The sequence below is a fragment of the Mauremys mutica genome, chromosome 10 (genome assembly GCF_020497125.1).
Source record: "Mauremys mutica isolate MM-2020 ecotype Southern chromosome 10, ASM2049712v1, whole genome shotgun sequence".
Classification (NCBI taxonomy): Eukaryota; Metazoa; Chordata; order Testudines; family Geoemydidae; genus Mauremys; species Mauremys mutica.
In genome coordinates this window covers 44,899,222-44,911,904 of record NC_059081.1, presented here as the reverse complement: position 1 = coordinate 44,911,904, position 12,683 = coordinate 44,899,222, and the positions used below count along the sequence as shown (strand labels likewise).

The window sequence follows — 12,683 nt, the reverse complement described above, 5'->3', positions numbered from 1 at the left end:
GGAAAATCTGTTTGTATCTATAATAAGTAGGAATTTTCCCTGGGATGTCCAACAGCTTTTACAAATTCAAACCTTTTATTTAAATTTCTAGACCTACTGTTGCAAAGAAAATTCTCCAAATCTGAAGTGTGTTAACCATTGCTGTGCTGTCTTCCCAAGCTTGCAGAAAGACAGCTCCAGTGCTGCTGCTGCTACTTAGAGCTTTCCCAAGCTGCTGAGTGAAAACTGTTGGCACTCAGAAAAATGTGGACATCAGTGAAACAGAGAAATTTTATTCTGCTACTGTTTGGGAAGCTATAACATGGACACCAGAGCTATTCATTGAGTTGGAAAATCGAGGTTGCACAGGATAGCAGACCCACTATTCATCTTCCTCAGCCAATACATTTAGGGAAAGGTACAGGAGCAGAGCTCCCCCCACCTCACACCCACTTTTGCAGCAACAAAAGCAGCAGCACTGTGAGAACAGATACAGAAGGAAAATGTTCCTACTCCTTTTCAGCAGCCTGAGAGATGAGGTTTCAGATTTAATCTGTTGTCTCATAGCCAGAGGCCGATACAAAAGATGGAGCCTTCAGCAGATTACAAGGATAGCATCTTGGTGAGACTTTTTCAACAACTGGGAAGGGAGGAGTTGACTGTCTGATTTGGGCATTGTCCTTGGACACTTCCATTTGCAGTCTTTGCCTAGTACGTTTAGGCCTCTAGCTATCAGGTGTCTGATAAAATTTGTAAGCATTGGGTGTGAGGACTATGCTAGAAAAGCAGTGCAGAGTTCTGAGACTATGGCTTGGTCTACCTGTTTAAATTGCACCTGTTTAAATTCAAGCTGTTTTTAAACCCAATTAGTTACACTAGGCCGGACAAGCCCTGTGGTGGACAGTCTTGTTTTCTGTTCCCAGTCAACTGAAGCTAAAACCAAAAAAAACCCCAACTGTTAAACTGAAATAAATGTGTCAACATAGGCCTTGTGCAACGCCAACAGACCTCAGTCGCTAGCAGGTGGGATCGAACCTGAGACCTCTGAAGCTTAGGCCTGGTCTACACTAGGAGTTTATGTCGAATTTAGCAGCGTTAATTCGACTTAACCGTGCACCCGTCCACACCAGGAAGCTAATTAGTTCGACCTAGAGGGCTCTTTAGTTCGAATTCTGTACTCCTCCCCAACGAGGGAAGTAGCGCTAAATTCGACATGGTTATGTCGAATTAGGCTATGTGTGGACGGAAATCAACCTTAGTAGCTCCGGGAGCTATCCCACAGTGCACCACTCTGTTGACGCTCTGGACGGCAGTCCGAGCTTGGATGTTCTGACCAGCCACACAGGAAATGCCCAGGGAAAATTTGACACGCTCAGGCGCCTTGTGGATGTTCTGCAGGACCGCAGGCAGGAGGACAGAGCCCCCCTGCACTGTATCTGCAACCGCCCTCCCCCGCCACAAAGTCCCAAACCTCCCCTCACCTAAAGTAACAAGAAGGAGGGGCGACAGGGGCCGTGAAAACTGTCACTGCACCCCTGCAGAGTGCACAAATACAAGAAGGCTCTCATTCCCTAAATGTTGAGAAGTCCTTCCCTTCCTGGCTCACCGAAGCCCCAATCCCAGTTTCATCCCCTAACTGTGTAGCTGATTATTAAAAATAGTTTGCTGTTAATTACTATTTCCGTCAAGTTTTTCTACAGAAGACTGTCTGTGAAGGGGGGTAGGGGAAGGGGGTTGTTAATTGCATAGGACAGTCACCTTTACCAGGGTACAGACACGGGGGCAGGATCAACAGCAGGTCACACACACAGTGCGGTCAGTAGGCACCCTGGTCGGTCTGGGAGGTGTTTTCCATGTTCTGTGTGGGTGGGGGGTATGTGACTTTGTGGCATGGGAGGGCAGTTACAGAACTTATGCAGCGGTCCTTGTCCCGGACCACAGAGCCACGCAGCAGGGGAATCTGTAACCGTCCTCCCTTGCCACAAGGTCACGTAGCCCCCGCACACAGAGTCCCGAAAAGGAGGGATGGCAGGCTCCGTTGTAACAACCAGTCCGGCACTGCAGACCGCTCTTGGAGCAGGAGCCTGTCATTCCTCGAGTGTAGAAGCGGTGTTAACATCACTGCACACCCTACCCACCACAGTCTGCGTCCCTGTTTCAACCCTTTAACACGAATTCATTAATAAAGAAAACGTTGTTAATTAACAATATTCCATTAACTTTATTTTTAAACGTGTGTTGGAAGGGGGGAAACGTGGTGAACGGGGTATGTAACCGCAGAAGAAAGTCAACAGTAACTGAAGCAGGGGCAGGTTCAGCTTCTCTGTAAAGAAACTGAACAGTCACAAGTTACCCTGCTCCCTGAGGAACCTAGCTTTCAAAGCCTCCCGGATGCACAGCGCTTCCCGCTGGGCTCTTCTAATTGCACGGCTGTCTGGCTGAGCATAATCAGCAGCCAGGCGATTTGCCTCAACCTCCCATCCCGCCATAAAGGTCTCCCCCTTGCTCTCACAGAGATTGTGGAGCACACAGCAAGCTGCAATAACAATGGGAATATTGGTTTCGCTGAGATCCGAGCAAGTCAGTAAGCTCCTCCATCTCCCCTTGAGACGTCCGAAAGCACGTTGAATGATGACAGTTACCCAAGACCACCCTCGACACATTTTCCCCCCCAGCATGCATTGTGGGGAAATCCCAGAATTCAAATGGGCAGCGGGGACTGCGGGAACTGTGGGATAGCTTCCCACAGTGCACTGCTTCCAATGTCGACGCTTGCCCCGTTAGTGTGGACTCACAAAGTCGAATTAGTGTCCTTAGTGTGGACACACAAATTCGACTTTGTAAGGTCGATTCCACAAATTCGAATTAAGTTAAATCGAACTAATCTGGTAGTGTAGACATACTCTTAGTGCATGAGATTCTACCGCTAGCTAATGCTGTAGCACACTCAATCTCTAGCTGGGCTAGGTGCCACTAAGGGAGGGCAGAGCGCCACACCAAGCAGGCATGGGTTACACTTGCACCGGTGTAACTAAATCTGTTTAAATTCAGATGTTAGGTTAAACTGGTGCAACTTTCTTCCATAGACAAGCCCTGATTAATTTTGGAATGGAAAGCAGGAGAAGAAAAGAAACAGGAAAATGTGCCCTCCAGCTATTCTGGACCAGCAGAGCAGCTCATCAGCAATTGTGGAAAGTTGCTGAAATTTATAGCATCCTAGGAACTGCTCTAAGTTGTGCTAATGAGCAGCAAGAATCCAGAAAGCACAACAGTGACACAAAGCCAGCCTTCCCCCATTCCCTTTCAGCTGCAGCTTCTGAGCTCCACATTTCAGAATTGCAGGCTCAGGTGCATCCTTAACTAAGGAGTGGTGACTTCCATTCTAGAATAGCTTTGTGCTATGCACTAAAAAGTTATACCAGGCATGCATCAAACCTATAAGAAAATCTCAGCAATATGGATTTACAATGCATTATGTGAAAAAGAGCCTTGTAATACTATTCTGAAAATGTATAAAGGTGAGATTTGGCACACTTCCATGCCTTGAAGCATGTTTGAGCATTTGGCCATGGTTTGAAATAGAGCTGCCTAGATGCAATGGGGTAAGAAGGGCCTTTTTTAGCCTTGCTTTATAGTGTGAAATACACAAAAGACATTAAATACAACACACTGCATCAAACAGTAAGGTACTGAGTTAAGCCAACAAAAGCAAGAAAAATTTGGCATTAAGGTTCTCTGTCTTCAATCTCTCTCTGTGTCCTAGTATTACAGTATATCTTGGAATCACTCATCTAAGACTCCTGTCTTTAGACACAAGAGTGGTCTTAAGGATAAAGTGGCACTTAATTTCCTTGCATTTGTTGCTTAAATCTGAATCTTTATTTTAACATAGATTTCTGGAGCCCTATCCTGCCATCATTGCATTTGGGGAAATCCTACTGATGTCAGAAGTTCAGAGTGTGACATGATTTAACAGGATACAGCCTTTACCAAGTATCTTAAATAGAAACCAAAGGGCAACCCTGAGCACTCAAGCAATGTGGATCTCACATAGGACTTTAGCATGTTTACAAAACAGATGCTGTAGATGTGGCTGTGGGAAGGTTTAACCAGCCAGGGGAAATCCACACATTTCTTGTTCGTGAATTTAGGTCTACCCACCAGTCAGACACGAGTCTAGCTACAAAGGCTAGTTTTCTTAAGCTTTTTTTTAATTTGTAATTTTAGTGCATTTCATATTTTGTACTTAAGTAACTTTTTTTACCCAATGCTACAAATGGAATAAAAGTGTATTCTGGTTTGTGTTAAATCAGACAGACGTATGCACGTCAGTGGCTGATGTGCTAATACAGACCTGCTCAACATGTAGCCTGGGGGCTGCGTGCGGCCCGCGGGGGGGTGAGTAGGTGGGATCATTGTGCGGCCCGCGGGGGGTGAGAAGGCAAGTGGCGGGTGAGGGAGGGGGGCTGAAGAGGCGGGTGGGCAGTGGTGGGGGGTGAGGAGGCGAGCCGGGGGGTGGGGGGCTGAGGAAGTGAGCGGGGGGGGAGAACAGGTGAGCCGGCGGCAGGGGAGAGGGGGCTGAGGAGGCGGGCGAGCAGTGGGGGGGGGTGAGGAGGCGAGCCGGGAGGGTGAGGGGAGCTGAGGAGACGAGCGAGGAGTCAGTGGCTGACCTGTTCTACTGATCTGGTCTGGCTCCCATCCCCTCTCCAAGGGTTGCAGCTGTCTGGAGGTGCTGCCTTCCACGCCTTCCTCAGTCACACCTCATTCATTCAACAGGGCAAGTGATTACAAAGTTGGGGGAAGATCTTATTCTACTTCCAGCAAAAAGACATTTTTCTTTTACCTTAATTATACTACCTTAGGGGCCCGCTATAACATATTACCAAGCAGGGGAGGTTCTAGACATTTTGCCGCCCCAAGCACGCGCTTGGCATGCTGGGGTCTGGAGCCGCCCCTGTTACCAAGGTTCAATACTGCTGTTTCGGTGGGGCACCGCTGGGGAAGGAGGGTTTGTTTCCGCGGGGCGGGCGGTGTTGGGGGAGGGGCGGCGCTGGGGTGTGTGCGTTGTGTTTCGGGGGGCCTTGGCGGCAGTGGTGGGGGGTGTCGGCAGGGCTGGGAGGGTTCGGCCCTCAGCTGTTTTCTTTGAAGTAATATGGCCCTCGCCGCTTTACGAGTTTGTGCAGGCCTGTGCTAATACCTAAAGCCATCATCCTGTCTGTAACCCTGTATTGCTGACAGAGCTGTAACAAGTGGATAAATTTAGGCCAGGTAAATGCAGACCAGATTTACTTACTGAGACCCTTAAGTGTCTGCTGAACATTGAATATTCATCAGCTATACAATTACACTTAACATGAGTTACATGTTTTAAATGGCATAGAAAGCAGTTTGTACAGTACCATGCTCAGTTATTGAGCACCAACTAAGCATTATTCCATGGTGTATTATCCCCAACAGATTTTACCAAAATTGTTAACACATTACACAAAATACATTACACAATGGCTAAGTATCATTCAACCCTCATACTGCATCCTGTTAAACACTAATACTTTTTCTTTCACGTAGTACTATCACCTTATTAGAACTAAGGAATTTTAGAAATCTAATTTATTTTTACCATTTCTGCTTGTACAGTGAGTCATTTTTGTTACCATTCAATTTTGTATTACGTGCTGCCATGATGCTGCAATATTATGGTTGCAAATAAGACAGGCACATTTTCTAGTCAAATTGAAAAAAACCACTTCATTAACATTAAGAAACATCTTCAATGAATAGCAAAGCTCTCTAACTTTTTAAACACACATACAACCTATATTACAGGCCTAAAACTAACTGACGGTCCGTCCCCCCCCCCACCCCAATCTCCAAGAAATTGCATTTCCCTCAAATATGCAAGGAGTGATATAGCATTTTGTTGCTTATTGCACGCAGAGCAATTAAGGTATATCATGCACCTGCTGTGTCAGTTTGTGCTGCCAAATTTGTGCTATAAGAAGATATATGATGTCTTCTGCTTCACTGTTATACATGCAACAAAATGCTGCATTCATTTCCTAATAGAAAAGCTTTTTGTAAAAAAAAGAAAAAAAAAACTGTTTTAAGTTCCAATCCATGGTACTCTTGGAGTCAATGGAATGCTCTCCCCAAATTGTTCATCCCAAAAATCTGACCCGTCTCCAGAGGGATGCCAAGGTCTTTTTCACATGTATTGCTGATCTTACACAAGGTGGAAGGGACTTGCCAAACAGTTGCACTGAGGGAAATGGTGCACTTTCTCTTTAAATATAATACGTATGTGACACATAGGAACAGAATTATAGATTTCTTCACTGGCCAAAAATATTTTTTCTGCATACTCTCAGAGAAATTCAAATAATTTTAAACGTTTTTGTTTATTTTTTCCCAAGTTCTAAACAATGGTTTCCTTACTTTGGTTGGTCATATCTACCCTGAAGACTTTATCTATGTAGATATACTTAAACTGATACCAGAGGAGCAAATTTTCCCAGAGGCTAAATATGCTCATATCAGACGTTACAGCAGAGGGTAACTATCACCTTCTGAAAGTCAGTTGTCAAGTAATGTGCCCAAAATGGGTAAAGAGCAACACACGCTTTGAAATTAAAAAGTGAAGTACCTCTGGCTTATTTCCTTGTAATACCCTTTCTCCCATCCCATGCCACCTTTTGGTCTCTGATAGCACTAACACGAAGGGGATGTAGAACTGGAGAGCCATACAGCTTTGATCAGGGAAGACAGTGACCATACACACATATACATAAGACTATTACAGGGCATCCATGGCATGGACCTCTCCGGATAAGACACCCTGACCGTAAGAGTCAAATAAAAGAACAAAGCTGTGATAAATCCCAGTCATCCAGATAAAAATATGAAAAAAATACATCTTTACTGAATTGTAAAAACTCCTTTTACCAAAGCCTTCCAACTACTCAATATACCAGAAAAGCGAAATAAAACTCCAGAACATTTTCAGTATTCTCACATATGAGCAATGCTGGCACTGCACAGTATCTGTTAAACTAAGTACACTTTATGCACAGGCAGCCTGCTGAAATATGTATAATAGAAAGGTAACATTAAATTAGGTATCTTATTTAAACTTAAGAAGATTTATTATAGATTTCAACATTAGATGCTTACAGTCAACATGAAATCTTTTTTTAAAATAAATATGGCATCACAGCTGATAATTTTTCAGCAAGTTTTAAAGAAGTTAGTTTATTCAATTGTTACCATTTAAGTTTCTTATGGATTGTGCACCACACTAGTCTTAATTTTCTTTAAGACTGCATAAATCACTAATCTCTCATACACTCTAATTTCATTTTCTAAAACTACCAACAGTCTCTCACTCCACTGGGGAATTTCCTTAAAACACCATGTATCAAGACAATACAATCTCTGGCCAACAGACAGAAACTTTAAATGTAATACTTCAGCTTTACTCTAAACCACTGTAACAAGATGAAAACTGTAAAAAATAAATCTCACACAGTTATTTATCTAAATTTTAGAGCATCGTAACATCACTTTCATATATCTCAGCACACAAAAGGTAAGTTAAAATTGCGTACAAGCAATAACTTCAAAGCTTTAGTACATTTGGAAGTTTATATAACGCTGACTTTAAAATACACAATGAACTTCTACAGAAAAATCTACTGAACAAACTCTACCATTCATATCAATCTCAATGAGACAACTACTACATGTACTTGAAAATCCAGACTTTGATACATTATCAAATGTTCCCAGACAATTGTTCAATTTACCTTACACAATGTTTGTATTATAGTTGTCCACTTACAAACATTAAAGAACTGCTTGTCTGTTCTGCTGAGCAAACGTCTCTACCCATTTTAATTTCCTATCACTGTCCACAATTTAAAAAGTTGTTACATACCTGCAGTTAGGAGGAGGATCAAGGGTTATTTCAGCTAGCTCCTTCTGAATTCTGTGGGTGAAATGAGAACAGACACAAAGCATCTGAGATAGTCTATAGAATAAATCAGGAATTACACTGCCCTCTACCACCATGCAGTTAAATGCAAGACTGGCTGTGCCTTCAGTAATGCTAACATGGCTGCTTCCTCTTTGTTCTCAGAGGCATAACCCAAATCCTATAACAGAGAAACTTTGCAGCTTTTTTTTTACTTGATACAGTAAAGAAACAGTACATTTACACCTGAGATAGGTAGAAATATCCCACAAGTACTCATAAAAGTAACTATTACCCATATCTAAATGCTTTTTACCAGAGAGATTTTCTTTTCAAGCTTATATGCAAATGAGGGGGGGGCTATACAAGCATATTTGACAATGACTTTAAACCAGTGTACCAGAGCTGTAACTGAGACTGAATTAACAAGCTATATTGTGAACAAATACATGATTTTTACAATATTTTACATGCTACTTCATACAGTATTTAAATAGTGAATCTATAAACTTCCCAAGCTGCTTTTATTACTGGAATAATTCTTGGAGAATCAACTTTGCTTCTGTACACACCTTTTGGTACATCTCCTCCCCCAAGACAATACAGCATTTTTGCTGTTTTTATATAATATTAGTAAAATAAATCATTATCTTAATCAGAAATAATCCATGATAGTTTCACTGTCTCCTTTGAAAGTAGTTATAGAAGTGTTGTTAATATCCAGAATATTTTCTAAACTTTTTATCAAGTTATCCAGAAAAATACGCCTGGTTTAAAAGGTATGTATTAAATTACTTCTAAGACTAAAGAAATTTTGTTTCTTGCTGCTAATTGTCTGTACACCAAGAGATACTTTTTAGAAAAGAAGGCCCATAAAATAAGACTGAACAGCTGTCAGTATGCTAATGTTTCCAATTCAAAGGAGATCAACAGAACCTGATCCTGAAAGACCTTTCAGGAATAGTCCCATTAAGTTCAATTAGATGACTCAGAACTACTCAAGATATGTGGAATCAGACCCCATCATGATTAAGGAAAGTAAAGTTGCACGGAAAAAATCAGTGGTGAGATTTTCTGTACAATACATCTCAAGCTTTTCAAAAGGGCTGGCAAAAGCATTATCTTAAACATATACTACAAGTTATAAAAACAATCAAATACTTTAGCTTCTTTACTGAGGGTATGTCCACATGACAAATGGTACAGCTGTAGTGTCTCAAGCAACATTCCCGTAGTAGTGTACACATTTACTACAGCGACAAAAGGGGGGTTTCTGTCACTTATAATAAATCCACCCCCCTCAAGAGGAGAGAGCTAGGTCAATGGATTTCTCCCACTTACCTACCTGCATCTACAGTGGGGGTTAGGTCGACCTAATTATGTCACATGGTACAAAATTTTTCACAGCCTGGCCCCGGTTTCAAGTGTAGACCAGGCCTGATTTAAAGTATCTACCTTAGCTATTACTAATTTAGACCTTTATTTCTTTACAAGTACAAAAATCAGTGGAAAATACAGGTAGTATTCTACTTATGGCTAACACCTTAACATTTCAAGGAGTATTTACTGAAGTGGAATATAAAACTCCTGAGGTCTTTATGAAAGGTTGAGCTATAGTGTCCATTCTGAATAAGCAAAGCACCAAGTTGTTCAATAGAGAACTGACTCTAAAATTTAAAAATCATTTTTCCACTGTTACGCTTCAGATCTATTTGCTATTGGCCATAATGTAATATGTATTCCTAAGGAAAAGTGAATTTAAGGGAAAGGATTAATAAATTGTCTTATCTCAAAAGACCACAACAGATCAAGGGATTTAAAGTCTGCCTGTTTCACGTGGCTGAAGTTAAAGAAAATTATCAGTGTGCACTTACTGAAAGCCAGTCTGACCGAAATTTTATATGTAAATACAGATATTTATCAAATAGACTACAAGAGGTTTGTGAAGTTTTTGACACTTAAAGGTAGAGGCTATATATTAATCTCCAGAGTCTGATTCTGCAGGCCCTATTAAGGCAGTCCTACTGAAGTTGCTAGTTTTTCCAAAGGAAGAACTACAGAATAACACATTATAGTAGGTTACTGTGTATAAAGGATATATTGTATGTTGGCATTAAAAGAAGTTATAGGTACAATCCCAAAACCATCTATTTTTGTGCCAGTGAAGTTTTTGTAAATATTTTTATATTCAATAGCACTGATTGTCAACAGTACACACAATCTATTGAAATACACCAGAAGGATGGTACTCTACACAAATAAAGGAAGAAAGGCTAAGCCTTTGAACTCAGGTGAAAAAGATGTTTATAGTTCTCATACTACTTGCAAGGATAAAATTCATGTTAGCGAATAAAAGCTTTTAGAAGCCAGTATTTTAATTTTTGAAGTTATAAAGTGTCTCTTCCAAAGACATGTGACAAGTTTATTTAATGGTTAGCTTACTAACCGTCGCATTATTGAAGCTATTGATTGACAGCCACCTAACTCAAAAAAGTTTGTAATTCAGTAAACGACTCCCTAATACAGCTTTGCAAGAATCCGTCTGTCTTAAAAATGCTGTATAAATATTATAGCTCAAAACATACAGTGATAGAATGTTTTACAATCACTTCTTATAGTCATTACCTTTTAGCACTAGTGGATAGCTTAGCAGTAGTTTTGCTGGATAGTTTGGTATTTTTCTTCTGTTGGGTTGCAGAAGGTTTTCTTTCTTCTTGCTCTTCAGGTTCTGGTGCTGGTGGGTCCCTCTGATCTGCATCTGAACTACCACTGCTGGTACTTGGACTTTCATCATCTGACCTTTGCCTGTCACTGGACATTGTGGTGAACTTTGGGGGGGAGGGAGGGGAGAAAAGAGAGGGGAGGGGAAAAAAGCATAGTTCACTTTAGGTTGCAGTTTGACAGTTACAAAGTAATATTTATACTTTTTTATATAGAGAGATCTCCAGTTTTTTAAAGCCCACTCACATTTTTTTCATACTTTAGACAACATATCAATTGTCTACTTTGTTGGAAGCCATGAGACAGGGATTTTAGCAGGGTCCTTCAGGCAATGAGCATTAATAACTTATGACACATTGTAAGTAACAGACCTGCTGAAAATGTTTTTTTTTAAAAAGTCACTAATACCCTGTAAATATTTACACTGGAGCACAGTATTTTATTGGGTCCAAGCAGGCAGATTACCCCCTCTCTCTGAGACAATATATTGCCAACAACACTCCGGCTGATTTCAGATTGAAATTTACACTCACTCTGTCTCTTTGTATTTAAAGGGCCGTGAGGAGGAGTGATTTTTTTTTAAACACTATACATTTAAAACAACTCAGAAAGCAGAAGCCTCGGTTATTTACAGGGCCAGCAGCAAGAATTGCATTTGGTCTCCACAAAGCTCCTGGAGGGGGAAGAAGCTTAATTAAAACTGCACCTTCTGCAAAGCTTTCAACGCCACCGATCCTTGATCAGTTTCTACAAAACAGACCGACATTTTTAGGGGAAAAAATTATATAGATACACGCGGGAGGCACACAAATTGGTGGGGGGGGGTGCTGAAAAAGAAAATGAAGCTCCTAATAGGAAATTGCAGCAGGGTTGAAATGCAGCTTTGCACACACACTCGCCCTCTTCTCCCCCCGCCCCCCCTCCCGGCTTTGTGGGGAGAGATCGAGCTCCCAGCGAGGAGGGTACAGAGGGGTTGTTATGGTAGGAGGCTCTCCGGGATCAGCATGGTGTGTGTGCACCAAGTGAGGCGTGAACTCAGTCCCGGCTCCTCTCTCTCCCGGCCACCGACAGGCAGCAAGCGCTGAAAACAAGAACAAAGCTCCCTCTACCAACCTCCCCCCCCCGCGCCGCCTCCTCCTCCTCCTCCCCCCACCGAGCTCGCCCAGGCTCCTGCTGCAGCCACCTAACCCGCTTCTCCTTTACCTTCGCAGGCGTCCTGTCCCGGTGTTAGGTCGGAGGGGAGGGATGGAGGGGGGGAGGGAAGGGGATACAGTATCGGTGGAGGGGCTGGAGGAAGCCGGGGGGATATAAAGCAGCAGAGGAGGCTCTGTGGCCGGGCAGTGTGGAACATTGAGAGTCGGAGCAGGGGGGAGAGACGGGGGGAGGGTGCAGTGCGGCTCGGTGGCCGGAGGGTGGCGCTGGCGTGTCCCCTTTTTGCAAAGCGGGCTCCCGCGGCGGGGCAGGGGGTAAGAGGGGAGAGAGAGAGAGAGAAACGCGATCTTCCCCTCGGGGGAAGGAGGCCGGATGGAACAGGGAAGAGCCGAGCGTTCTATCGCCTCCGCCCCCTTGTGTCGCTACGTTCGGATTCAGAATGTTGCAGTCAGCAAAGTTCCAAACGACATGGGGGCGGGGGAGGGGGTGCTCGCTCCCTGGCTGGTAGAGCGCGCCCCCCTCTGGGCTGGGGCACGCGCACGCTCTCTCGCTCCTCTACCTTTGCCGGGTGCGTACGTTCTCCCGGCCTGGCCAAGGACAAAGAGTTGGTCCCTGTGCTGCCCCTAAGTTGGCATTGGCAGCCTGGACCTTGCTTGTGTGTCTTACTAGTGGCTGGTCCCGTCCCCCCTCCCCCGATACAAATACCTTGCAAGCTTGCAACTCCCCAGCAGCCACTACGGGAGGGAGATCCTGAAATTACTTCAGTGCCATGCACAAGTGTGCAAAATCCTGCTGGGGCCTCGCCAGAGCAAGGAAACTGGTTTGCTCTGCTTTTGCTGGCTCCCCCTCTGTTACTCACTGC

The 12,683-nt window shown here is 43.3% G+C and overlaps 1 protein-coding gene across 5 annotated transcripts in view; it reads right to left on the bottom strand.

The window, feature by feature from the left end:
* The window catches only part of UBE2E3 (ubiquitin conjugating enzyme E2 E3), an 84,897-nt gene extending 72,437 nt beyond the window's left edge, over positions 1–12,460 (bottom strand). Inside the window, exons 1-3 of one of the 5 annotated variants that reach the window (XM_045032727.1) lie at positions 12,381–12,460; positions 10,574–10,776; positions 7,913–7,963 (exon numbers count right to left, since the gene is read on the bottom strand). In XM_045032727.1, the coding sequence (XP_044888662.1) occupies positions 7,913–7,963; positions 10,574–10,767 (245 nt within the window). In that variant the 5' untranslated portion in view covers positions 10,768–10,776; positions 12,381–12,460. Of the gene's footprint in view, positions 1–7,912; positions 7,964–9,109; positions 9,211–10,573; positions 10,777–10,915; positions 11,349–11,375; positions 11,726–11,872; positions 12,274–12,380 lie in introns of those variants that run through there. The other 4 variants (XM_045032725.1, XM_045032724.1, XM_045032726.1 and 1 more) reach the window with 4 other exon arrangements.
* Between the last annotated feature and the right edge of the window lie 223 nt (positions 12,461–12,683).